This window comes from Musa acuminata, chromosome BXJ1-3 (assembly GCF_036884655.1).
Source record: "Musa acuminata AAA Group cultivar baxijiao chromosome BXJ1-3, Cavendish_Baxijiao_AAA, whole genome shotgun sequence".
NCBI lineage: Eukaryota > Viridiplantae > Streptophyta > Magnoliopsida > Zingiberales > Musaceae > Musa > Musa acuminata.
The window spans coordinates 40171181-40198975 of NC_088329.1; the positions used below are offsets into that span (position 1 = coordinate 40171181).

At 40.0% G+C, this 27795-nt stretch overlaps 4 protein-coding genes across 7 annotated transcripts; 1 reads left to right on the top strand and 3 right to left on the bottom strand.

Annotated features, from left to right (window-relative positions):
* Positions 1–1555: 1555 nt before the first annotated feature.
* Positions 1556–3406, bottom strand: LOC103979043 (cytochrome P450 77A3-like). Its single transcript, XM_009395055.3, has one exon. It carries the CDS (start codon positions 3272–3274, stop codon positions 1742–1744), a length of 1533 nt encoding a protein of 510 aa, XP_009393330.2. The 5' UTR covers positions 3275–3406; the 3' UTR covers positions 1556–1741.
* Positions 3407–4501: 1095 nt separating this feature from the next.
* On the bottom strand, positions 4502–6277 carry LOC135637880 (probable serine/threonine-protein kinase PBL7). Its single transcript, XM_065150743.1, has 5 exons — positions 6033–6277; positions 5777–5958; positions 5515–5704; positions 5048–5439; positions 4502–4917 (listed from the first exon to the last, which is right to left on the bottom strand). Exons 1-5 carry the CDS (start codon positions 6154–6156, stop codon positions 4579–4581), a joined length of 1227 nt encoding a protein of 408 aa, XP_065006815.1. The 5' UTR covers positions 6157–6277; the 3' UTR covers positions 4502–4578.
* Positions 6278–7636: 1359 nt separating this feature from the next.
* Positions 7637–16789, bottom strand: LOC135629759 (zinc finger CCCH domain-containing protein 55-like). Of its 4 annotated transcripts, none has more exons than XM_065137659.1 (4): positions 16553–16789; positions 10816–11421; positions 8048–10673; positions 7637–7927 (listed from the first exon to the last, which is right to left on the bottom strand). In XM_065137659.1, the coding sequence occupies exons 2-4, from the start codon at positions 11325–11327 to the stop codon at positions 7898–7900; spliced, it is 3168 nt and encodes a 1055-aa protein (XP_064993731.1). In that variant the 5' UTR covers positions 11328–11421; positions 16553–16789; the 3' UTR covers positions 7637–7897. The 4 variants fall into 4 exon arrangements, with proteins under 4 accessions (XP_064993731.1, XP_064993728.1, XP_064993724.1 ...); XM_065137656.1 differs by having other exon boundaries at positions 8048–10679; XM_065137652.1 differs by having other exon boundaries at positions 10807–11421.
* Positions 16790–17333: 544 nt separating this feature from the next.
* On the top strand, positions 17334–27137 carry LOC103979040 (eukaryotic translation initiation factor 3 subunit A). Its single transcript, XM_009395051.3, has 14 exons — positions 17334–17594; positions 18146–18250; positions 18652–19133; positions 19463–19678; positions 19768–20136; positions 20233–20262; positions 21536–21763; positions 21867–22028; positions 23171–23392; positions 23475–23681; positions 24291–24497; positions 24587–24667; positions 26142–26343; positions 26442–27137. Exons 2-14 carry the CDS (start codon positions 18205–18207, stop codon positions 26894–26896), a joined length of 2907 nt encoding a protein of 968 aa, XP_009393326.2. The 5' UTR covers positions 17334–17594; positions 18146–18204; the 3' UTR covers positions 26897–27137.
* Positions 27138–27795: the final 658 nt, after the last annotated feature.

The following is a 27795-nucleotide window of genomic DNA, read 5'->3' on the forward strand; positions in this document are numbered from 1 at the left end:
GCTTAAAGCCGTAGTCATTGGGCTCGGGTCTTCTTGTAATGACGTGCCTGTGATTATGATCTTTTTTTCAATGTGCATTCTTAATTAGGAGATTTTTTTTTTCTTTTTCTTTAGCTTGGGTAAAAGCACCATCTAGAGTTAGCTGAATTAATGATGATTCCACCAATGTCATCATTCATGGTAAGATCCTGCATGGCCTGGAGTTGGTTGTGGTAGGAGGATGTGAGGACGGAAACTGGAATGGGCTAAGTGGTCTTCTTGTTCCAGTTGTCGTTGTCACTGCAACCTAACCTCACCGCTTGACGGTGATGATATCACGGCACAATGGACCAAACAAAAAATATGACTTCCCAAACCACACAGACATAAGCGGTGGAGTCGTCTGTCAGACCCACTGAGCGAGACACATACGCGTCAAGCAGTATGTGATGTATCTTCATTTGCCATCCTGAAGCCACTAACGAGTTATTTCTGTCCTTTGCCTCATAAATTCTACCCATCCCTTGTTAATATGTCTTAGTGCTATGTTTGACGAGTCATGTGTTAGTATTAATGGTCTTTGTTGTGGCAACCGGCAACCACCTTTTCTTGTGCAGTTATGTAATCTAGCATAGGAAGTAATTCTTAGCTGTTTTCTTCTTTATTCTAACTGCCATTATTTTAGTGACCCATGACTGGTACTTAAAATGACAAAGCTTTGTCATTGATTAGGTTGGACAATTAGGGCAAGATTTATATATGTTGATCCTCTTTAAACCTTATATCAATTCCCTAATTCCAGATTATATGCTTGTGGGAGGGAAAATGCTATTTGAGGCTCTTCATGGAAGGATTAATTATAGATGTCAATTATGAGTAATATATTATGGATTTTTCTTTTCTTTTGGGAACACAATTTAGAACAATTATTAGAAAATAATCTTGAAATACTGCATAATAAAATCCGTCATCATCGGCAGATCCTACCTTTGTAAAGAAAAAAAATTGTGGAATTTGATGTTCGCTTGTCAAACAGGATTAACTTTATTTTTATTTTGATCTTTTGTGAGTGGGATCCTTGTTTCATCATCACAAGGGAAAACAGTGAATGAGGATGTTCAAGCATTCACGTGAGTTGTGGACCATGTGATGGTGGTGACGAGGATATTCATGGCCGCCACCTATTCCTGTTGACTCAATGAGGTGTATCACGTGAGTTCTCGCCCAGCTCCAACCGGTTACAATTCAAGAATCATTATTTGCTCAACGAAAAAGGACATGTTGGCCGCGATTGTGTGAGACATCCAACTATCCTGCTGCATTATGACTTTCCTGTGTATATAACAGTAAGGCTGATAGAGCACATCAGTACGTCGAATTAAATCGGGTTAGGTCGGATCGAATCGAATCGAATTGGTCATATTCGACCCTAAACACGTATAGCTCAAGTCTGAATCCAACTCTACTAATGGTAGAGTGAAAAAACATATCTTCATATCTTGAATGAAATTTTCGAAACAAGTATATCTCAAACGGTGTTGTTTATAAAAATTGCTGCCAAGAAACTATATATTGGTTGTCCAAAGCTGACGTATTTATTATTGCATTCATTTAACATGATCAGAAAATAAACGCTACAGGATACGCCTATTGTGGCAACTTAGTGGAATGAGCGAGACGATGCGACCCCTCGCTCACGTGCATACACGCTACGTTACGACAACACCGTGTCAGAGAGACGCGTGTGGCGTGGCTTCTTCCTCTACTCCCGCTCCACGATGACAGCTCTGAGGGGATCCTTCATTACCACCGTGAACGCGAACGTCTCCGCTGGGTCCGGCTGCTCCCCGGGCACCGCCACCCACCGGAACTCCCTCACCATCCTCGCCAGCATGAGCTGGATGTGAAGCATCCCCAGGGTGAATGCCGGGCAGATCCGCCGGCCGGACCCGAACGGCATCATCCTGATGCCCCTCGTCCCCGTGATGTCGGTCTCCCACCCCTCCCCGCCTTTCATGAACCTTTCCGGCCGCCACTCCCCCGGGTCCTTCCACGTGCTCGGATTCTCCGTCACCCACGCCGTGTAGAACTCCACGCTGGCGTCCGCTGGGATGCGGTACCCGCCCAGTTCCGTCTCCCTCGTCGCCGCGTGCGACAGCACGAAGTGGCTCGGCGGGTGCCGCCGCATCGTCTCCTTCACCACCGCTTGCAGGTAGCTCATCCCCTCGACGTCGGACTCGGTGATCTTCATCCCCTTGTCCCTCCCCACCTTCTCGACGATCTCCTCGTACAGCTGCTCCTGCGCCGACTGGTCGAGCACCAAATGCAGCATCGCCCACTCGAGCATGGTGGCGCTCGTGTCGGTGCCGGCGCTCATGACCTCCGAGCAGAGCGTCACCAGCTCCTCGTCCCGGAGCCGGCCTTTGCCGGTGGGTTCCAGGCATAGCAAGGAGTCGAGGTAGGCCTCGCCGACCGGGCTCACCATCTCCCACGGCGAGCTGGGGTCACACTTCCCGCCGCTCTCGACGAACGCCCTTCGAGCTCTCAACAGCGGCACAAGACAGTCCATCTGCCGCTTCCGCAGTTTCCTGGCCTCGGTGAGCTGGCCCCGGAAGAAGGGGGTGAAGACGGGGAGGAAGTCGGGCAGCTTGGGCATCGTCATCATCATGACCTCCTTGAGGACCTCCTCGATCACCCGGACGTGGTGCTCGGGGACCCTGGCGCCGAAGCAGATGCAAGCGAGGATGCTGCAGATGGTGAGGCGGCAGTTGCTAATCATCTGGACCGCGCCGGTGGCCTCGAACTCGGCGCGCAGGCGAGCGAGGTGGTTGGCCATGGCCCAGTCACGGATCCACCCGAACTGCTTGACGCGGGCGGGGCAGACGATCTCGGAGACGAAGTTGCGGCGAAGGGCGCGCCAGAGTGGCCCGTACGGCGCCGAGTTGACGGTGCAGTTGCCGGAGCTGAAGAGGAGGCGGGTGGGGGAGTCGGCGGGGCGGCTGGCTAAAAGGGGGCCCATCTGGACCAGCGCCTCGTGGATGAGGTCGGGGGAGCTGACGATGATGAGGGTGCGCTGCCCCATCCGCATGGTGAAGATGGGGCCGTAGCGCTCGCGGAGGTCCCGGACGACGTACATGAAGGGCCGCCGCTGCAGGATCACCTGGAAGAGGTTACCCACCACCGGCCACCCCGGCGGACCTGGCGGGAGCCCCTCCGGGGTCCTCGAGCACCGCCGCCACCACACCGCCGCCACGATGGCTGCTCCAACAACACACAAAAGGTCGATCAGGTCCATCTGCTGCTTTGCACAGCAGCAGCAGCAGTACTACTGAGAGGGTGTGGTGGTAGCAGTAGCAGCAGCAATGGTTGTATTGGTGTGACGAGTTCAAGACTCACTGCATGGGAGTAGGCGTTATATGGAGGAGGAGAGGAGCTCCCAACGACTACTGTGGCCGCTAAAGAAGTGAATGCAGATCTTAATGGATGGGAAATAATTCTCCTAAGAGAGTAGTTGGTGTTCACAGGTTGGATGGTGTTCAAGACCGGTAGAACCTCCATTGTTGGCTGGTAAATGCTGAGAGAGAGAGAGGGGGGGAGAGAGAGAGAGAGAGATGGGTCTCCTAATGAGAAAGGGTTGGGTAGATTCAGCATCTGGAAGGCAAAATTAAAGCTCATGCATTTCTTTTCTTTTATTTTGATTTTGTATCATCTAGATTCCATTTTGTATATTTCTAAGTTCTTTACATCTAATTTAGCTTATAATTGCTATTATATATTACATATCATTTTATAACAAGTGATATGTGATTTGAATTTTCTTTTTTTTTTGTCCTCAATTGTTATTATGTTTATATTCTTCAAAATGGGTATTAAGTTGTAACCTTGCCATATTTTCGTTAAAACTCATGCAATATACTCCAAAACATGTATTACGTAATATAGAATTAATCTTTTTCTTCTCTTTTACAGTACACACACAAAGCGAGAGTGAGCAAAAGCCAATATTTTCTTCTCTTTTATCTTTATAAATAATAAAAATAAAATACATGTAAAAAATTAAATATCTTTAGTAATTGATAAGAGAAATATTCGTTCCGATCGACACGTGACAATACAATTACGATTACGATGATAAGGAAATATTCTACTCATATACGAAAATGATCGATGTCATAAAATATTCATTAGATCATAATAATCGATGTCAATTATCATTTCATTTAAGATCATGTGAACGTTACAAGGGTCATAAAATATTCTACTAATATACGAAAGTTATCGATGTCATAAAATATTCTACTCGTTTGGATCTCGAGACTTGAATCGAGTCGGATTGTTTCATTTATCACTAATATTTTTCATAATGATAATAATAAAAAATTATAAATATTTTTGTCTATTAAGATTCGAATTATTTTAATTAATAATTTTTTTATTTTTTTTATCCGTATGTTTGATTGTCTATTAAGTTTCTTCCACGAGTCCCTTTGATAGAGCTTCTCATTATAAAGTAACCAAGAGATGGAGATCTCCTCCTACAAGCACATCTATACAACTCTTCTACAATCACACAACACGCACACACACACATGCCTCACGCTATATGCGCCCCATGTTCTCTTCCCTGTTCCTCAACGAAGCACGAGTCTCCTGATCGCCATGACTCGATGGCAGCCTCCGCTTCCCTTCTTCTCCGCCATCGGAACCGTTCCCATCTCGATAGGGCGAGCTCCTCGGAGGAGGATCGCTGGGTGAAGCAGCGAGGTACTCGAGAGCGGTCACCACGTCGCTGATCAAGGGGCGGCTGCTCGCTTCCTCCTGCAGGCACATCGCCGCCACCGCAAGAGCTTGGTAGAGGCCCTTCGTCGGGTACTTCCCTTCCAGTAATGGGTCCGCCATCTCCGCAAACTTCGTCTTGTCCTTCAACAGTGGTTCTGCCTGCAATCATGCAGAATGCAATCATGATCTGCTCCTACACGAACACTGAACGCTAACCCTAACGGTGGTTACTGGATTCAGAGGTCTGCTTAGAGAAGCTGCATGTAAATGAGGGGAAACATTTATTTACCCACTGCACGAGATGCTGCTCGCTGGAGTGTCTCGACATGTCGATCGCCCTCCTCCCCGTGATGATCTCCAAGAACACGACGCCGAAGCTGTACACATCCGACATCTTCGTCAGTTGTCCCGTCAACGCGTACTCGGGAGCGCAGTAGCCGTACGTCCCCATCACCCTCGTCGACACATGGCTCTTGTCGCCCACCGGCCCAACCTTGGCCAACCCGAAGTCCGACAGCCTCGGTTTGTACTCCCGGTCCAGCAGGATGTTCGATGCCTTGAAGTCTCGGTAGATCACCGGCGGCTTCGCGGTGTCGTGCAGGTACTCCAGCCCTTTGGCGGCACCTTCGGCTATCCTCATCCTCGTGCTCCAGTCCAGCGGCCGCTGTCCCGGGCACAGATCTGGCAGAACGACTCTTGAGTGTTCGACGAAATGCCCCAAAGCCGAATGTTGCAGGATATCATCGATTTGCTTACCGAGAAGATGATCCTCCAACGATCCCAGCGGCATATACTCGTAGACTAAGATCCTCTGGTTTCCGTCTGCGCAGTAGCCGATCAAGTTGACCAGGTTTGGGTGATGAAGCAGGCTCAGCATCAGCACTTCCACGAGGAACTCCCTGCTTCCCTGAACACCGCTCCGTTCCAGCTGCTTCACTGCTATATCCTACATTGAGATCGAATTCGACATTGAGATCCGAGAACTCGAGTATGATCGATCGTGTTTGGTTGGCATTACTTGGTTGGTGTCTCTGAGATGTCCTCTGTAAACTCTGCCGAATCCACCCTCGCCCAGAAGGCATTCTGCTTTGAAGCCGTTGGTCGCCGCCGCGAGCTCAGCAAACGTGAAGACGCGAGCGTGGCAGTTCCCATTGCCTATCCGTAGAATCTCTTCGGCTACAAATCTGCGCTTGTAAGTACCTGCACGAGTTTCATTTAACGTAAAAGATAAGCCATTGATATATATATATATATATATATGCATCGACAAGTACCTGATCCAATGGAAAGGTTCTTAGCAAGATAGACGAGTGTGTTTGTGTTCTTCCCTTCTCTTCCCTTCTCATACGAAGGTTCCTCTTTCGCTTTGGGTGGCTTGAAACAGCAGAAGCAACCCATCGAGGCTCTTCCTTGGTTTCGCCCAATGAAAGCTGGGGATCAGAACACAGTATCTCCGAGGAAGAACACGATCCAACTATGAATCCTAACAGTGATTGGTAATTGAGATGATGAGGTGCATGATGTGAGTGTGGCCCCTGTGGATCGATCGAATGCGTCGGTCCACTTCGGGCCAAATGGCAATGGTGGAACAAATGCGAGGAGCTAAGATTGAAAGAAGCTGAAGGAATGCGACTATTTCTTACAAGTTCGTTCCGCTAATTTTGTCATCTTTTCTTTTCTTCGACTGTTTGCAGCGGAGAGAAACGCTGGCCGCCATCCATTCTACTCGATTTAGGTTGGGGGAACCTAATTTTAGCTCCTCTCTCTCTCTCTCTCTCTCTCTCTCTCTCTTTTAGATTGTTTCTTAATTCTTATATTTTTCTTATGGTACCACCGATTAGTATAGCTATAAATAACATAATATAAATTAACTTCATATTATGTGGTTTCCTATTACACGGTTTTGTATAATTTTCTGGAACCGCTTTAAAAAATGATTAGTTTTAATAAACGATTAGTTTTTCTTCTAATTATAGTTTGCAATCTAATATTCATTATATATATATATATATATATATATATATATATATATATATATATATATATATATATATAGAGAGAGAGAGAGAGAGAGAGAGAGAGAGAGAGAGAAAACACGTCATGGATCATTTTAATGCTTGAAAGGCTTTTAAATGTATGATAAATAGTTTAGATTTAGGAAACATAAAGAGAAGGTTTTTTGATAAGCCGTCAACAGAGATCAAAGATGTAATCAGCATGTTACATTTCAGGGGGTTGATTCGTCAGTAGTGAAGGCATTCGAGCATACGTTTGGCAGAAGAAACTGTACATATCAAGCAAGTTAACTTCAACTTGAAAGAACTGCTGCGTTATTACAACAGCACGCTAATGATATGCACCAAAAATATGGCAGCATGCAGAACATTCCAAGTCTGATGTTGGCAACTGACCAAAAATCTCATGATAATGAACAAAACAAATTTATATAAAGAGAAATCATTATGATCGCGAAATAGAAAAAGAAAAAACAAGTATAGTCCACCCTTGGAAATTTGGAATACAAATACAAATGAATTTAGATTCTGAAACAAGGGGTCAAGCAAACGAGAGAATCTCATTATTTATGCTTCTCGGAAAATGGATATCGAGTAAATCTACAAAAGAAGAAACTAGCAATATATTGACAGTTTGCTGTCAATTATGAGAAAGAATTCCCATTCAACATTGTGACTCGAAGGAAACTGCTACTTTGTGCAGTGTGAGAAAGCTTCCAAAGCCAACTATAGATGATAAAAATAGTACAGACGGGAAGCAGACTTTGGGTTATGTAATCCGCGAACTAGATTATACAATTTTATGACCTAATAATAGAGCAAAGTGAAAATGATTGGCTAGCACTCCATTTCAAAGAGCAAAATAGGGGGGAAAGAACAAGCCTCATTGCGTCATCACCAGTATGATTCCAAGTATACATAACATTTTGATCAATAATCTCCCACCAGCACCAATAAGAACATTATGGATTTTGCCACTGTTCTATCGATCAGAAACGTAACTGCAATAACCAGAAAAAACCTTACAGAGTTATAGAACTTAACCCAACATTTTGCTGACGTGAAAAAAACGAGAGGCTGATCTGACAAGGATAACAGATAAATAGCAGCATCAAACATGGGGCTTAGTTCTTCACATACTTTTCTACATAAGCCTGCAGAAAGATAGAAAGTCAAGAGCGGTTAACACCACAAGGAAAGGTTACCCTCATGTAAACCTTACTGAAATTTTCAACAAGAAAAAAGATAAAAAGTATTAGGGCTTGAAAACTTACCTGCACAAGTTTGCTAAGCTTGGCTTTAGAGTGGACCAAATAAAGATCAATTTTCTCTTGAGTCTGAGGGATATTAGGGCCCTGTACTGCACTGGTCACTTTATCAACTACTTTCTTAACTATGGTCTTGTGAGCTTCTCTGCTTAATTGACCTTCCTTCCATGCGGGTTTTAGTAAATCCTTCACAAATTCCACAAGTGCACACTTAAACATCTTACTTCCCTTCGCATCCTTAGTTTGTTTATTTGCTCCATCAGCAACATCTGCATCGACGTCCCCTAAGTGGGCTTTCTCTTCTTTCTTGCCTCGTCCTCCAGTGTCTGTTACATTTACTTCCTTCGAAGGATCACCATCAGTTGGCTCCACCTGCTTGGCATCAATGTTCTGTTCACCAATATGATCAGTAACAGACACTGAGAGCAAGCTTTTAGAATTTGTTTCTGATTCCTCCATTCTGGGATTGCCAGGAAGGTTATTGATGTCAGGATTAATAGCTCCCACACTATCAGAAACAGCTTGACTGGGATGAATAGATGGTGGAAAGGCAGCTGCAGGAAGCACAGCAGAACTCGAACCCAAAGAAGGTTGTGATGGCGGCACTCCTAAAGTAGCAACATGTAAAGGGCCATTTCCAAAGAACTGTGCTAAAGATGCTGAAAGGTCAGTAATTCGTGCAGCCTGCTCACTGGTTACTACTTTATGCGAGATGACAGAACCAGAACTTATCGGTGATGGTTTAGTTTCAGCTGAACCTGCCCTTGAATACAATCCCTCCCCTGGTATATTCTGCGAGCTTGTCTGATGATTATCCGATATAAAACTGTTGTCTGATGGAGGCTCAAGGACAGGATTTTGCTTGTTAGGAGCAAGTAACTGAACATTCTCTTGACTCTGGCCATTTTGAGGTGGCACATGGCTCTGGTGACTCTGGCCCATAAGAGCAATGTTCCGAGGGCTCTGCCCATTAAAAGGCAGAACATTCTGCTGAATCTGACCACTGGGATTCAAGTTGTGCTGATTTTGTCCATTCACAGATGACAGAAGGAATTGAGGGTTAGGACCACTGAGATTCAACTTGTGTTGGCTTGGTCCATTATGAGGGGATGGAGGGGCACTCTGTTGAGTCTGCTCTCCAAAATTTTGCTGGTTACTAACAGCATGTGGCAGAGAAAGAGCAGGCTGGTTCAACATGCTATGATTTAAATGTTGTGCATCTGAAGGGGTCAGTGGAACAACGAACTGACTTTGGCCATTTGGAGGCATTGGATAAACAACTTGCTGCATTTGCTTACTGAAATGCAGTGGAGCAACAACCTGAGGAATCTGGACATTAGGGGTAAAGCTTTGTGTACGAAGAAGCTGAGGAACGACATACTGACTCGGTCCACTCTGAGTAAAACTTTTTTCAGTGATAGGAGCCACAGTGAGCATACTATTGACTGAGTTCATCTCTGGTTTTGCTCCAATGTTGTTCGTGATCACACTCCCGCCTTCCTGGCATAACATCTCGACATCGTCAGGATACTGCTGTTTATCAGCATTTTGGGCCATAACCTGCATAGAGACAGATGAAGCATGTTGATGAGGGCCAGCGACGTCATGGGTTATGTTCTGCTCTTGGGAAGCTGGTTTTTGACAGCCTTCCAGTCTAAAGGTTTGACCACCATCATCTTCGGTTCCGTGGGTTTGTTGATGTTGAGGATGTGTAAAATCTCCCATCTCTATAAACTGAGGAGCAGCAGATCTAACACCATCATTACCACTATTCCACCGAGTAGGAGTGATTTTATCTACGGCAATTGTTTGGCCACCCAACTCTGAAACACTCTTTGACAAATTATCACTAGTGATCTGATCATGATCCCATCTACCATCATGTGGCTTGCCTTCCAGATGACCATCAAGACCCTGATGTGAAAACTTGCAATTTTGACCACGGCGGCAACGCCCTTCAGCAAAATACTTGCATGGTGGGTCATTTACCTTGCGAGACTCGATTTTTTGGCCAAAAGATGCATCTGGATCCCTTCTATCATAGTTATCTTCTCTGGCCTCATTTTTCATGCTCCATCCACCATGGGAGGAAGCTTCTTGATGAAGATATCTGCATGATGAACCCCTCTGGCATCTCCCTTTTGTAAAATCATAACACAACTCGGCAGGCTTGTTGCTTCTATGTAACTCAGGTTTCTCCCTGTCACCATCATCATAGTGACTACGTTGCCTTTGAAATGGCTTATTTCGTGCATAATCAGTTTGATCCCATGAACCAGACAAATTCTCCTTGCCATTATGCCATGAGAACCTTCCCCTTTCCAGATTAGTTTCTCTTGAATGTGTGTTATGCCTATCAAACTCTCCACGGCCACCATCTTCATGAAGAAACCTGCATTGACTGCCTCTCCTACAATGACCTGATGCAAAATCTCTACAAGGTGGAGCCTGCCCTCCTGCTATGTTTCTTCCTCTGTCGGACCACCTCTCTGATCCTCGCTTTATACCAAAAGGGCTCCGGCTTCGGCTTCGGCTTCGGCTCCAGCTTCGGCTCCTGCTCCTACTCCTGTTCCTGTTCCTGCTCCTGCTCCTGCTCCTGCCCCTGCCCCTGCTCCTGCTCCTGCTCCTGCTCCTGCTCCTGCATGTTATTTCATACCTTCAGAGATAGGCAAACAACTAGGAAGCAGTTCATGCATCCAAGGAGATATTGTCCACATTCAAAGATAGAAAGGATTTAAAGGCTTATTTATATATACAGCAAGTACCTGCCTGACCTTCTCCAACCACCTCTTGGAGAGACATTGCGACTGCGTCGCCTCCATGCATCAGGACCGGGGGACACACCTGAATTATAATCCTGAACAAAAGATGAATCTGGTTCACCTAGCTCCCTATTAGCTTCAGCATATTTTACTGTTTCACTTTCAGAATCTGGTTCCCAAGATGACTTTTTTGAGTCATATTGTTCCATGAAAGCCCGCTTAGGTGATTCATCCATGTGAGAAGAATTTCTTGATGGTCTTATGATCTTATCATCCAGCTCAGGAAACCTCATAGGTACTTTGTCATGTTGAGAAATGTCTTTTTTCACATTATCATCATTTTTCATGTCATGCCATAAAGGAAGTTGTTCACCATCATTCAGATCCAACTTTGATACTCTTTCCTTAGAAAGATCATCTGCTTTAACAGGTGGCATTCTATCGTGTCTATTCTCATCTAAAAAATTAGATTCTTCCACCACTACATCCCATTTAGACATCCGTCTTCTTACATTCTCAGACATTTTGCCACCTTCAAAATATTTTATATCTTATACTTCTGACAGGTACAACCACCAAGATGGAAGGCTTTGTACCCTTGAATAGCCGCTACTGGGACTGCACAAAATATAGACCACTAGAAAGATTATCCATGCTTCAAAATAAACCTATTTTCATGGCATTTAATTACTAGACAATTTAAATGGGAGAAAAATAAAAAAACTATGCTAATTAAATTTTCTTAAATGAAACTAATGAATAATGAAAATGCATTAAATACACTACTTACAGTTCTTGCAACATAATTGAAAGTGAAGCTCCTCTAAAATGATTAAAGAGACATGGCAATATTAAACCCACTGAAATGAATTTAAAGCCAAACATAGTTTCCGCACATGCACTGATGACACCCTTACCATAAAGCAAATGATTACAACATGCATGAAGATATATTAAGACAAGTTTTCCACATGATCGACATAAATCAAGAAAATCTGCATGTCTCAGTTAATTCAAAATCACCTATTACATTAAATGGTACCATCAGTTCCAATATTCATGATAACCTACCAACAACTTGATTTAACGACCTTTTTAATAATAAGAGATGCAGCTCATGTTTAGCTTTAAGCACTCAAGAAAGTTTCTCACTGACTAATGTCACCCCTCATATAATAGAAACATCATGTACTCCCCTTTTCATCGGAATCTATTCCCTAAGGCTATAGTAATGTGATACAAACTCATGGTTGCATCAACAGCAAAGATATGTGTGCAACCTGGGAAAGCATGCAACATGAGGAGGTATTTCTTAACAAAGCGATGCTTTCTGAAATGAACCTTGTTATCTATTTGTCTGTGTTTTCCTAGCAAATAATATATAGGTATGGTTGTACATATGATATTATCTTGAGATTGTTTTCCTATTGCTAATAAGACTGTTATACATAAAAATGATCTGATGGTTTGTCATTTTGTAAAAATTTAGCATCCAAAACAACAGAATATTTCCCTCATCATATGCTATCTACAGCCCAAAATTCCTTCAGCATTTCAACAATCATTGAACACAGTAAGAAACAAGAATATTATGCTTCCTACCAGTTCTGGGTATTGGTACCATTTTGTTATGCGCTTAAGTAGTGCCTTTTGCAATATGATTAGCTTGTACACACAACACAGTACCTATCTTGGGTCAACTGATAAGCACCACCCCACTAATTAAATAGGATTCAAGTATAGTAACCATCCTGTCTCTAACAAGTGGATTAAATAAACAATACAATATGGAACAGGGTCGTGCTAACCGATACAAACCAAAATGTGTCATGTGTACAAGGACACCTTGGCATAGCAAGAGACCCAAACAATATCCAGCCAAAAAACTAAGGTATATGGAACAACAATAATATATATATATATGGATCAATTGAGGTTATCATTCCTGAGACTTGGGTCCAAAATTTCAAGAAGAAAAATGCATCTTAGTCAAGGGCTAAAAAGGATCGATTTCTTCAGTGATTAGGTGTGATTTAGTATTAGAGACCTTCCAAGTCGGTAATTTAAAATCAATGAAAAGAAAAAAAAAATTAAAGGGTATAATAAGTTGACAAAAACACCAAGGCATCTTGGGGATCACAAAAAAGATACCTGTCTAACAAGACAGGAATAAGGAAAAGAAACAAAACCAAGTAGATCCATTAACTTCCATTGGAATTCAATAAATTTGATCACAGGTCCACAAGATTCACATGACAATCCTGAAACATGATAAGAGCAATAAAATTAGACAGTCACTTAATAACTAAGGTCATGTGTGCAAATTAACTTCGAATGTTTTGGATCTCCTACACAAGGTGTTCAATCATTTTCAATTTCTCCAAAAAAACAACTACTAAAACCGACTCGCCATGGTTATCAAATAAAGAGTGTGGAGTTGGTGACGATAGATCTTATCCTAACCCCAAGTGCTTAGACACTTAAAACACTAGTCCAGGCGACAAACTCAACATAATGTCACTGGGTTGTCATTCCAGTTAGTTAATTCATTTTTGTCATCCCATCTTGCACAATTTAGCTTCTCATTGTACCTCAACTCCCATAGCTCATAAAAAAATGTTTGTAAGAAAATGTATTTGGTATAATAGATATTAATATCTTAGACCAAACGAAATCACATAACAATCAATTTTAAATTATTATAGATCAAAATGAAGAAGAATTTTCATTTTCTAAATGCTGCTTGTAGAAACTTGCACAAAATCGATACTTGGGTCAAGTGAAAGAAAAAAATGATAACCTAAAAAAAAAGAGATGCCTCAGATCAAAACGAACAACCAACTTGCAACACACAAGTGAAACATTAGCATATAAATTTATTATTTTTTGGCCACATAGCCCAAATAAGCCAAGCAACTTCCAAGATTCCTGACACCTGCCACTACTATCATTTTTCACAAACATCTTGCAAAACTTCAGCACAATCTGTGATGCCCATAATTGTTTAACTGAAAAAAATTAAAGCTTTCTTTATTTCTCCCAGCAAATAATATGGCATAAATATTCCAACCAGCCCACTTTACAGTAAGTCTTTGCTCAACAAAAATTACAACCTTTGTTACAGCATTGTTTGCCTTCATGGCATCCTAAAGCCACAAAAGATCCAGACCAGAAAGGTCAAAAACAGATTCAACTACTAGTCAGTTAAAAACACACAAAGATCATCCTTTCTGAACAGCCTTCCCTGCTGCTATGGAAAAATTTCTCCGAAAGACAGATCTTTGGACACCAACAGGAATGAGGAATGAACTTGTGGGACTATTTTTTTTTTCTCTTCCAAGCTTCCTTTCAAAATTCTACAATTTGCAAGTTGAGATATAGAATTTACGCATTACTTTCTTTAGATCATCGCTAGCTAGAAAATTCTTCCTTTAAAACCCAAAATGCAACGATCACTGCATCACTGGTACTTTTAAGAAATCCTGCAAAGGAGAAGAAAGACAACTCCATCAGCTCTCTAGATATCCTGACAATTAAATCATCTTATTTTCCTCCTTTGCAAGCATCAAACCAACTATATACTTCCTGAAGATGGAATATTTTGGATATCATGTAAATCCTAATATGATCATATGACCATTCTGTCACGTCTTAAGAACTTTTCAACTAGATGTTCTAAATACAGGAAAGATAGTTAAGATTCATTGTTAATTTGTGGTACTTCAAATCTAACTGGGATAATTGGACCACTCAAAGGACATGAATCCCCCAATACAGTGACATGTTCAAAGGGGTAAAAGTCTGCTGTTCTCTATAGCAGGCCCAGTGTGGCCTGCCTTTGCGAATCAAAGAATAAGGAACAGAAAAGATCACAGAGATGGATTTTAAAATGTCATTCAAATTAGTAGTGTTTTAAAGCTGAACCATTAAAACACCAGACATCAACCTGAATCAAGGGTCACCAATTTGAGTATTGTTCAACCATAGGTCGAGTCATAACACCATATGTAATTAAAAGATAAATACAAAAATACACAAACATATAGAGCAATTTATAAAGAAAAAATATTGTATTTGGAACTTTTAATAAGTTTTTTTTATAAGATGACATTATGGCTTCTTTTCAATCAATAAAAAAAGTTTGTCTGAGGATTACTGTAATGTGCTCTAACTGTTGTATGAAATTATAAAGATAAGATGTTTGAACTTATATGCAAAACAATGAAAGTATATGAACCAATGAGACATAAAAAATCATAGACCTAAGGAAACTGGAAGCCATTGAATTCAGTGTTTTTTAAAGAAAAAGACCAGTTTTCCATCTCAGATCTAAGGGTGACCCAAATTGCATAGAATATCGGATACGTGGGCCAATGGGTCAATCAGTTGATCCAAGCAGGTTTTAAAACACTGCAAAAGGGTACAGATAAACAAAGAAAAAGATAATACAAAAAAATCATAACAAAGAAAACAAGATTTAAGATGCAAACACATGATCTTTTGGCAGGCATCTATAAGTATGAATAACAGTTGTGAGGAAGTGGCAAAACAAAGTACTAAAAGTATATAAAATTCAAATTTCACAAAAGGATCCAACCAGTCAGATAACACCCGTTCTCATTATTTGTGAAGTTAAAAAGCCAAAAGTCAACATTCAATATAACAAAAAAGATAATTCAACCATTTGATTCAGACTAGCATATTAATGGTGGCCTTACACTATTGCCTGCAATGCCAAAGCAAAATATACAGACATAGTAAAACAGCATTGTTTTGAGCCTCTTCTATTTTCCCCCTCCCAAACCAAGACTCTAACCAAGCAAAATTAGAAGTAACCTATTTGGAACTTAAATTTTAAAACATTATCCAACTATCATGGAGTAAAAGCCATTAAACACCTGCACCTTCACTTACAAAAACTAAACACAAACTAAAATTAAAAGGAATAGCAAAATGGTAGACGATACAGAAAATCTCAAAGGCTATGGAGATAAGGTGAGTTTACACATACTTCATATTTGCAACTTTAAGTGAAAAGGATTTAAATCAAACAAGCAATAGGATTGGAAAGAACTGGAAATTGGTAGACAAAGATAGAGGTAAGGTCACTTCAAATATTCTTCATATTTGCAACTTTGACGAAAAAGGATTTGTTCTAGAACTACATAAACTTGTTAGGAATTATACATCTCAAAATTCGAGCAGCTACACAATTCTCAAGTAAATAATCAAAATCCATTTGACATGAAAAGAAAGGCCGTCACCACAAAAAGAAAGGAAGAAAAGCAACGAGAAAGGAGAGAGGGATAGCGAGAGAGTCACTCGCCCTAATGTGTTCAAGCTATTAATATACAAGACTAATATAGCGTAAAGCCAAAGCATTCACATCCTAGCTGCAAGAATTGTCCAAAGTATTAATCGGCATCCGTACCTAACCATACCAGAAACGGACACTACATAAAGAATCCAAGAAAAGTAAAACCGGAAAAGCTCAAATTTTAGCATGAGTTCGAAAGATCTCAACCTGCATCAAGGTAAGAAGAACAACAGTAACAGCAATCGACTCATGTATTTCCAAAATCAAAAAGTAAAAGGGAAGTGGAAGCAGAGGGAAAACGGACCAAGCATCGTGTCAAGAATCCAGCAAGAAACCCAAACTACAACAAAAAGAGCAAGAAAAAGAACCCAAAAGGGGAAATAGACTGTAGCGCTCCATCTAACGAGGAAAGGAGGGAAGAAGAAACCGTACCTGATATCAGCGCGCCTACGAATTCTGGCAGCGCTTCCGGTGAGCCGGTGCCCAATCGATCTAACAGGGAGGCGATCTGCTGCCTTCGATTTCCGATCTACTGCTCGGCGTCAGCGAGACATGGCGGCGGAAGAGCGTGAGAGAAGCGACCGGCATGGAAGAAAATTAGGGCTCCTCGCGAGATGGGAATCCGGGAAATGTCGTTTCCGTGTAAAGGGAACGGGAGGACCCGTGAGAAAACCGATTTGGGCGTGTGGTCGCTAAATAAGACCGTCAGAGCCCTGATGGACGTCTATGATCGACTCTTGTCAGCTTTCTGACCCAACCTAACCAAATTATTTGGAATCCGATCCGAGACCTACTCGTAGTCTATTTTAATTCAGGTAATATGATTTTTAGAATCCGACCCGAGCCCAACTCTAGTCGGATCCAATTCGGGTAGTATGGATTATTTAGAATCCGATCCGAGCCCAACATGGTCTAATCCAATTCGGGTAGTATGATTATTTTGAATCCGATCCGAGCCCAAGTTGCAGTCTCCTCCAATTCGGGTACTACGATCATTTAGAATCCGATCCGAGCCCAACTCGAAGTGTGATCCAATTCGGGTAGTATGGATTATTTAGAATCCAATCCAAGCCCAACTCATACTTAGCATGCCGAATCGGAGCCCAACTTGTGTTCCGAAACCGACAAGGATTGGGATTAGGCATTCTCGTAAATATTGAGCTCTTATGAAATATATATATTAGGTATTGTACGAAGCCCTTCCATAAAACCTAAGCGGCCTCCCTCCACCCATTTCTTCTCGCAGACCAGCCTTCCGGCGATTGCGGCCGCTTCTGTATGCCCGCCATAGGGGTTCTTCCTATCGCGGCCCTTCGATCTCAGAATCCGAAATCCTTAGATTCGTCCCGTTTAGTTTGGTAGACAAAACCTAATTCTGGTCTCTGTTGGTTCTTCCTTCAAGTTCTTAGGGTTTCGAAGCAAGGTTCGACGGCCTCGGGTTTGCATCCGTGCCTGGAATTCCAAGAGGTTTCAGGTATGTTTTTCGATGCGGTTTCTGATTCTTTTTGTTGCTTGGGATCTGATCCATGCATAAGACGTTACCTTCTCATTTTCTTGTTGTTTTGGCTGCTGTATTGCTCGTTGAATGGATCGCTTTTGACGCTATAGTTAGGTCTATGTCGTTACCTCTTTTCTTTTTGTCTGTGTATGTGGGTGAGGAGGTGATGGGGATCTTTATCATTCGATCTTCGTTTCACAAAAGTTGTACTTTTGTCCCTACTTCCTTGTAATAAAATAGATCTGTCGTGTGGGACTTAGAGCCATTTTCATGCTTTTTTTTGTTCATGGATATTTGTTTTGCTGGGTACCAAGCCCTTCTAATGGTTATATTATCATGTCGTTATCAGAACTTTGGAAAGTGGTTTAAAATGGGTATATTTTGTTGTGTTTCTCCATCAAGCATGATGTTTTAACGTAATTCGTTGGTATCTAGCTGATCTCCTCAGTGAACTTACGGATGCTTCTTATTGTAGCTTCTCACAGTTTTGGATTTGACAGCATACGCTATTTTGTCTTTTCCTGCAGCTACTGTCACGCCTGCTTCTTAGGAAGAAGCTGGCATCAAAAAACTTCTTCTGGTGAAAATGGCGACCTTTGCTAAGCCAGAGAACGCCTTGAAGCGTGCTGAGGGTAATAGATTTTTGTTAAATTTTTTTTTATGCAGAATTTATTGTTTCGTGTAGCTCGTGGAAAATGTTAGTGGTATTGTTTATGGATGCTAATGCTTACTATAAATCCAGTATGTTGCAGTTTCATGATTTTAAGTGTTCTCCATGGAACAAAATGCATGAGATTTGTATTGTTTCACAACCCAGAAGGGATTATCTGCTTGGAGAAGTTTATGATTTTGATCAACTACTCCCCCTAGAATATGTTGACGATCAATCTTCTTTCATCTTATGTTGTTTTTCCATAAATCACGTTGGGTGGTCCAATCAAACTGTCTTTTTATAGTCCAATGACTGCCCTATGATATAAAAATGTTCCATCATGATTCTGCTTTGCTAACAAGATACACGCCTGCATTTCAGAATTGATTAACGTTGGACAGAAGCAAGCTGCCTTGCAAGCACTACATGATCTCATCACTTCAAAAAGGTACAGGGCATGGCAGAAGTCACTTGAAAGAATCATGTTTAAGTATGTGGAGCTCTGTGTGGACATGAGGAGAGGCAGATTTGCAAAGGATGGACTTATCCAGTACCGCATCATATGCCAACAAGTGAATGTTAGCTCTTTGGAAGAGGTGATAAAGCATTTCATGCAGCTTTCGACAGAGAAGGCTGAGCAAGCTAGGAGTCAAGCACAAGCCTTGGAGGATGCACTGGATGTGGAGGATCTAGAGGCTGACAAGAGACCTGAGGACTTAATGCTTAGCTATGTCAGTGGGGAGAAAGGAAAAGATAGATCAGACAGGGAGCTTGTGACTCCATGGTTCAAATTCTTGTGGGAAACCTACAGGTCGGTGCTTGAGATTCTGCGAAACAATTCCAAGTTGGAAGCACTATATGCAGTAAGTCATCTAAATTCACACGACTCTTGATATATGGATTGCATAAGACAATCTTCTTTGATAGGGCACTAAAAGATTTTCAATGAGTTACTTGCAATTATGTGCCTAATTGTGTCTGTTCTAGGTTTCTTTAGTTGTATAAAATGTTTAATGGACTATATTTAAATATTTTTTTCTCAGGTGATCACAGAACACCAAGTTTTTGTTGAATATTGTTTAAAAATTTCTTATTTAGCCTCCATAGAATGGAACAAACATTAGATATAGTGTGTTATGAGAATAATGATCTCATTGGAATCTTAGTTGATTTATTTTCTTTTGACATCTAGATGACAGCGCATCGAGCCTTCCAATTTTGCAAACAATATAAGAGGACCACAGAATTCCGTAGACTCTGCGAGATTATACGAAACCATCTCACTAATTTAAACAAGTACAAGGACCAAAGAGATAGGCCTGATCTGACTGCTCCAGAGAGTTTGCAGCTTTACTTAGATACTCGAATGGAGCAGCTAAAGATAGCAACTGATCTGGAACTATGGCAGGTCAGTTTTTGCAAGCTTACCTTCTTTCTTTTTATGTAATTAATTTTGCTTTCCATGTTATCATGTTCATATATGGTTTTCCTATACAGGAAGCATTCCGTTCAGTGGAGGATATCCATGGTTTAATGAGTTTGGTGAAGAAGAGTCCCAAGACACAGTTGATGGTGGTATACTATGCAAAGTTAACAGACATATTTTGGGTTTCAGATAGCCATCTTTACCATGCATATGCATGGTTCAGACTTTTCACCTTGCAGAAGAGCTACAATAAGAACTTATCACAGAAAGATTTGCAACTGATAGCATCATCTGTTTTATTAGCTGCGCTTTCAGTTACTCCATATGACCAAAAACATGGTGCATCACATTTGGAGCTTGAAAATGACAAAGAGCGGAACTTACGAATGGCTAGTCTTATTAATTTTACCCTTGATCATAAAGGAGAGAGTAGAGAAACGGTATGTATTTTTGTTAATTGCTTTAGATACCATGCCTCTGATCATTGTACTCATTTGCAATTTGTTCATGCTAACATCTTGCTTTTATTTGTGCAGCTTTCACGTTCATCACTGCTCATGGAATTGGTACAGCCAAAAAACGACTTAATAGTTATTTATTTGGTGCTTAAGTTATTTATTTTCTTGATCAATGATAGTTGTAATCCAGCAATGGTTTTAATCATACTCTAGTAAGTTTGTTGAGTTTTATGTTTGCACCCCTATGAAGTTTATAGGTTGTTTTCAAGATGTGAAAACCCATTATTTTGTCTACTCTGCATCTTACTTATTAGAATCTACCTCTTTTCAAGGTAACTATTGTTGGATGGTACATCGTTTACTTGGATATAGATTGTTTGCCTGACTAAAAGATTTCTCCTGATTATTATTCTGCATCTCGATTGGGCTCGAGGTTTTATAAAGAGAGAATGATTTTCATTTCTGGAGATTTTGTGAATGGGCTTATGTCTTTTTCTTCTCTTTGGTAAATGATTAATGTATTTATGATTCTGTAGAATGTGTAAACATCTAGAAGAATGATTAGGTCTCATTATGGTTTCTAAAAACTTGTTTTTCCATTATGTACATTTCTAAAGAGTATGTTATTGACGATTCAGTAGTGGCATAGGTTTGATCTATGGTCACTGGGGCCTCCTAAAAGGATTTACTAGAGTTGTTCAAAAGAATCAAAATAACTGGTTATCGATGGAATACCCTGTTGGCTCTATGTGACATACTCGTTTGGCTGAGGACTTCCAAACACATTAGAAGTTAAACCTGTACTGATGAATAACCAACCCGCAATGAATAGGGAAGTTATAGTAATGCTATGAATTATCGGTTTCCAAGGAGAGAAGCATCAGACATGTATGCTTTTGTTCTTCTGATGGGTATATCGATGTGCTGTGCTGGTTTGAAGAGAGATCAACCTATAACATGTAATATTTTGTTAAGCTAGGATTCATAAGGGATTTTTGGTTAAGACGTTATTCACATGGTAATCTTTGAAACTGCATAAGAACATATGCTACTAGTTGATTACTGAAGTCAAATTGGGACCTTGGCTAGTCATACTGCTGAAAACTTGAGAAAAAACATGCTTGATGAAGTTGAATGATGTCTGTTATTGTGTTTCATCAGTTTAATTATTTTGTCTTGAAATGCTAACCTTTTTAGTTTGTCTTTTGTGTCATTGTTGCCATCCTATGCCACTAGTCTTCTCCTGTGTTTATGTAAAAAAGTTTAGACACTTGACTGCTCTATGCTGAAGTTATGGCACTTGTGCTATATGCTATGACACCTGATAATCCTTTGTGATGTAAGTAAATGTTGTTAATTTAATGAAGCCTATATGATACAGATAAATAAAGGTGTAATGGCATGCGTCTCTCAAGAAGTAAAGGACCTCTACAATATGTTAGAACATGAATTCTTTCCTCTAGATCTTGCTTCACGTGTCCAGTCATTGCTTGGTAAGATTTCAAAACTTGGCGGTAAGCTATCATCAGCTTCTTCGGTACCAGAAGTGCAACTATCAAAATATGTTCCTGCTCTTGAGAAGCTTGCCTCCTTAAGAGTGCTTCAGCAGGTATGTATTTGTGCTCCATAATTGCCATTACCCTCATATTTTTCTTATTTGTATTTTTTATCCCACTTTTATTTATGTTTTTTCTGTCTTGTATTTTTTTTAGGCTTCTCTGGTGTATCAGTCTATAAAAATTGAGACTTTGTCAAAGATGGTTCCTTTCTTTGACTTTTCACTTGTTGAGAAGATATCAGTTGATGCAGTCAAATATAATTTTCTTTCCATGAAAGTCGATCACCTGAAGGGTGTTGTTTTATTTGGTAATGTGGTATGTCATCCTTGTCTCTGTTATTTGTGTATTCCTTGATACATGGTACTGCTTGTGTACATTCATGTGCATGCTTAGGTGCTGCACAACTTTAATTATTTAAAACCAATTTACATTGGTGCCATCATGTGCCTGTGAAATAATCCTCTTTACGTTCCCAAGAGGAAAAATAAAATCTGTGCTCTTAATCTACCTTATTCTTCTGGATTGTTGAACTCCTGTAACTTTTATGCTGCCTGTTTAGTGCACATGCATCCTATTTCTTAGGCCGGTCGCATTAAGGTTTTGTCTCACTTAATTTGTGGAAGAAGATTCGGCAAAGTGGAGTTGTATCATCTGTTGTTAGATAGTATTGGTTTATCAGAGAAAGCGAATGAAAGTCTGTACTCCCAGCTTCACTGTATGACATTGTCTCGTTATAGTATTTGTATACCATTATACTGCAGGAGTTTTCTTCTATTTTTAGTCTATTTCATTGAGGGTGCATCTGATTGTATTCTGTACAAAGTTTCATTCTCTAAGTAATCATTTTCGACAAAATTACTTTCTAGGTCGTTAATTTGTGGAGAATGTTGTTGCAATAGATTCTTCTCCTGTATTTTTCTCAAAGTTGGTGTGAAGCTGAGCTGAGTGTATGTCAAGCTGTTATATTTTCTGTTTCACAGTTTGTACAGGATGTGCTATTGTTTAATCATGAATGACACATGCTATTTATGTTTATCATTCATTAGTCCTTTGCCATTGTAATACCGAACAGCCATTGTGTAAAACATCAGTTATTTGCAACAGAACTCGTGCCTTTACACCATGTAATCTTACACCTGTTCTCTCCCATATATTCTTCTTTCACCTGGGATGTAATCTTAGTTTGTTGCTCTCTGAATTCTATGCCCTAAATAACACTCTTAGGTCAACTATTTATTTGCAGTTTGCACTTCTGTATATGCACTCATTTGACTGCTGGCTGATCATTTTAAACTTGCATTTGCTTGTCACTAAGACTAAGTGAGCTATTTTAATTTATTGCCTTCTTTGAGTGTTTCTTTGCAGTTTTCATGTGTGTTTACTGTTACATATATAAAAATTTCACAAATGTTCTAATGGCTACTTCATACATGAAGATGACATTGTTTTGTTCGCAGGACATTGAATCAGACAAGCTGTCTGATCATCTTGCTGTTCTAGCTGATTCTCTTAGTAAAGCAAAGAAATTGATTTATCCCCCTGTGAGAAAACAATCCAAACTGGCAGAGAACTTAAATGGTCTAATAGAAACAGTCAGTAAGGAACATAGGAGGCTCCTTGCCAGAAAATCCATCATCGAGAAACGAAAAGAAGAACATGAACGTCAGATGTTGGAAATGGTCTGTGATATTTCACTCTCTTACCAAGAATGGTGTTCTTTGCTTGAGTTTAAGTTAATCTTTAGTTTTGAACCTTTTGAAGGAACGAGAAGAAGAATCTAAAAGACTAAAACTTCAAAAGATTACTGAAGAGGCTGAACAGAAGCGACTTGCTGAAGAATATATTCGAAGGGAGGAACAGCGGATTCGCCGTGAAATAGAGGAGAGAGAACTCCAGGAAGCTCAAGCATTACTTCTTGAAGCACAAAAAGGTGCAAAAAAGAAGGGAAAGAAGCCTCTTCTTGAGGGGGTAAGCTAATACTTCATTTCTTTGTTCTTAACGCCCCATGAAGGATGATGTATTAGCTTGATATTTGAGTGGTTTTCTATTGTGAATTTCCTGTTCTTAGTTGAGTTAATTGGGTATTTCTATATACCATATGTATAGTTTTGAATTGTATGAAATTTTTGAAAGAGGTTATAAATATAACTGCATGGCCAAGCTATTATTTTTTTTATCAGAAGATAGCTAACGTAGATATGTTTCCATCTTCTTTGAGGTATTCATCTAGTTTTTTGTCAAAATGAGATTTGCTTTCACAATATTCAAGTCATTTGGGTCCAATTACTTGATGATATTCCTTTCATTAGCTAAGATTGATTATATTTCTATCTTCTTTTAGTCATTCATCTGGCTTTTGTGAAAGCGAGAAGTTGCCTTCACAATTTTGAAGAAAGTAGTTCATGTCCAATTATTTAATATTTTTTCTTCCAGAATTGCCCATACTACAGCTTATTTTGCAATGTTGATTGTTATTTATTCATCTTTGTGTGTTTAGCTAAAGCTTCTTTGTAATATTTATTGAAAATTTTGAGAATCCTTTCACTATCCATTTTAAGCAAGTTGTTGATCCTATAGGAGAAGGTCACAAAGCAGACATTAATTGAGCTGGCCTTGAGTGAGCAATTGAAGGAAAGGCAAGAAATGGAAAAGAAACTGCAGAAACTTGCCAAAACAATGGATTACATGGAACGAGCAAAGAGGGAGGAAGAGGCCTCTTTGATTGAGCAAGCCTTCCAACAGCGTTTGGTCCAAGAGAAAATTATTCACGAACGCGAACAGCTGGTTTATTTTGTTTTCTTGATAGTTTTATTTGTTTTCATGAAATTCTTTCATTGTTTTTGGTAATTGAGATTTTCTTTTGCTTCTTATAGAAAGAGATAGAGTTGAGCAGGCAGCACCATGCTGGTGACCTTCAAGAGAAGAATAGACTGGCCAGATTGTTGGATAACAAGGTTTGTATTTATGCTAAATGTTTTCCACTTAAGGTTTAGTAATTTTGTTGATAAGATTTCCTTTTTTGCTTATAAATTATCTACCATCCATGTATAGAAACTTTAGCCTATAGAAGCAGCTGTATTGACCTCAATCTGGATTGTGATGGTTATGCAGCTATTAGTACAAAGTAATGTTATTACCAATGGGGAAAGCCCTTCTCTGCATTTTTTCATTGGTGGACATGTATTGTATTTTGTAAGCTATTCCCATGTGTGTCTCCATGGGTATAATTTGTTTAATCAGTAAACCATTATTAATCAACACAGCACAAAATAAAAGATTCAGATTTCAGAACTTTATTTGCTTGTATCAAATTTAAAGTAAACTAAGAGGATCTGTGGTAAAAATAATCTCGTAACTCCATAAGATTTTTTCCAGAACACTTTCATAACTATTTAAAGACAAATTTTAAGAGCAAAACACCTTTCCTAAACATACACATTATAACTGTTTTAAGTTTTAACACTGGCCTCAGATAGAACTCTTAAACTCTAAAGCACCACAAATTTCAGAAAAAATAATGATGAAAAGTCTGGTAAAAATTCGAGAAAAATAGTACTCAACCCAATATGTTAGTATGCCATATACATCATGTAATTTGACTCACCTAGACTTGAATTAGCCTAAGAAGTATCAAATTAGATTTGCCTAGTACTTCTGCTATATTGCATTATGTAATTTGATTTTGGTTTTATCAAGGGTTGGTTCTTCACTTGTACGCTCTTTGAATGGATTAATACATTAATCTTGTGCAAGAAACATGTAAAATGTCATAGTGTCTGGCGTTATGTGAGCTCACTGTCAAATTATGAAGTAGAATTAAGCAAAACACTAGACTGTAGCCATTGGTACGATTTATAAAAACTGTGTTTTAGACTATGAGAAACTGTCTAAATTACTAACCAATGAATTTCAGCACTTCATATATTCAGTTATGATTTTACATAGTCTAAAACACAGTTTTTATAAATCGTACCAATGGCTACAGTCTAGTGTTTTGCTTAATTCTACTTCATAATTTGACAGTGAGCTCACATAACGCCAGACACTATGACATTTTACATGTTTCTTGCACAAGATTAATGTATTAATCCATTCAAAGAGCGTACAAGTGAAGAACCAACCTTTGATAAAACCAAAATCAAATTACATAATGCAATATATTGTTTCCTGGATATATTGTTTGGCAGGAAAGGGAGGTAGAAACAGGATATTGCTGACGGAATCGAAGATATTTAGATTTGTGAAATTTACCCGAATGTTGTCTTTCAACACTATTAGGATATGTATATTCATACTTGAGATAGATTTGTGGCATTACTAAAATAATTGAAAACAAGAAGTGTCTTACGACTTGTATTGAATTACTGCTTCATTTATCATGTGGTGCTTTTGATATGGCGCATTTTGATACTCTCTCTCTGTCTCCAGGTTATATTTCAACAAAAAATAGTTGACCATCGCGAATTGGAATATAACAGACTGAAGAAAGAGAAAGAGGATAGAATTAACCAGATTGTCGCGGCAAGGAAACATGAAAGGGAGATGAAGAGGAAGATGCTCTTTTATCTGAAGTCTGAGGAAGAGCGTCTGACCAGACTACGAGAAGAGGAGGAAGCTAGAAAACGTGAAGGTAATTGTTGTGCACCAACCACATCATGGGATATGAACACCAGCTTCAGTGCCATGTCATACGGTTTGGTCCTAATTATTTTTTCTTCACTGTTGCAGAGGAGGAAAGAAGAAAGAAAGAAGAGGCAGAACGGAGAGCGAAGCTGGATGCAATTGCAGAAAGGCAGAGGCAGAGAGAGAGAGAGGCTGAAGAGAAGGAAAGGCTGCGAAGAGAAGCACTTCTTAGAAGGCCCACTGAACCACTACATCGGCCAGCCGACCCAGTTTCAGTTCCTCACCCCTCTGAACCTGTCCCTGCTGCTGCTGCTGCTGCTGCCGCTGCTGCCACACCTGCACCAGGACCTGGTAAGTATGTTCCGAAGTTCCTCCGTGAGAGAAACGAGGGACCAAAGGCCGCCCCCCCTGAGCCTGATCGCTGGGGAAGGCAGGACAACCGCCCCACTCCATCCAGTGATATATGGCGGAGTGAAGAGCGTCGATCATCATTCGGTGGTGCAAGAACATCATCATCCTCATCTTCCTGGTCCTCGTCACGGCCACGTGGTGCACCATAGGCTCTTCATTGGTAGAGCAGTGGGCTATGCTTTTTCGATTGTGGCATTTTGATGTATTATGTCAAGTGTCATTTCGTTGCCTTTTGTCTTGGAGACAAATAATGTTTTAGGTGACATGTTGGTACTTTTAGATGTACTCAATCGAGTGTGAGACTGCTGTTCTTGCCTTTCTCAATCTTTTTTTATATTGTTATAGATGTTTTTGTACTCTCCTTAAATTGAACATTTTTCTATTCCTTTACACTTTGTGGTCTTTTATGTATCTAAAATACTTAAGAGCCAATGTTCCGAAGTATCTCATGATAAAAAGCTCCAAAACAATGAAAGAATGAGTTGTCTTTGTACCTGATGGATCTTTTTTTGGTTTTTTGAGAAGAGTGCTAATCAATTTAATTGGTACAAAATTAATCATAAGATATAATGAGTGTATATATATATATATATATATATATATATATATATATATATATATATATAATCAACCTCCTTGGTGGCCGTGATATGGTCCATAAATATGTATATTACCCTTAAATAGGTTTGGTACAGTATGTCGCAGCCCACAAATAACATTTAGTGTAAATCATTTAACATGTCAGTATCGACCAGTATGATTAGCATATAATATAGTAGTAGAATCTTAAATCATGCCTAAGCATACACTGGCATTTTTAAAACATCCATCTATAACCATTCCTTGATTAAAATTTTTGTCTATAATTTGCTCAACTTTAGGCAACCTAACGTGTAAGATAAGTCGTATCAGTATTAAGTATTAAGGAGCTTCGCCTCATAATTTGTACGACTAATGGTTTTACATTTCGTCCAGACTAATACATCAACTTTAGGCAACCTAATGTGTAAGGTAAGCTGTACGAGTATTAAGGCGCTTCGCCTCATAA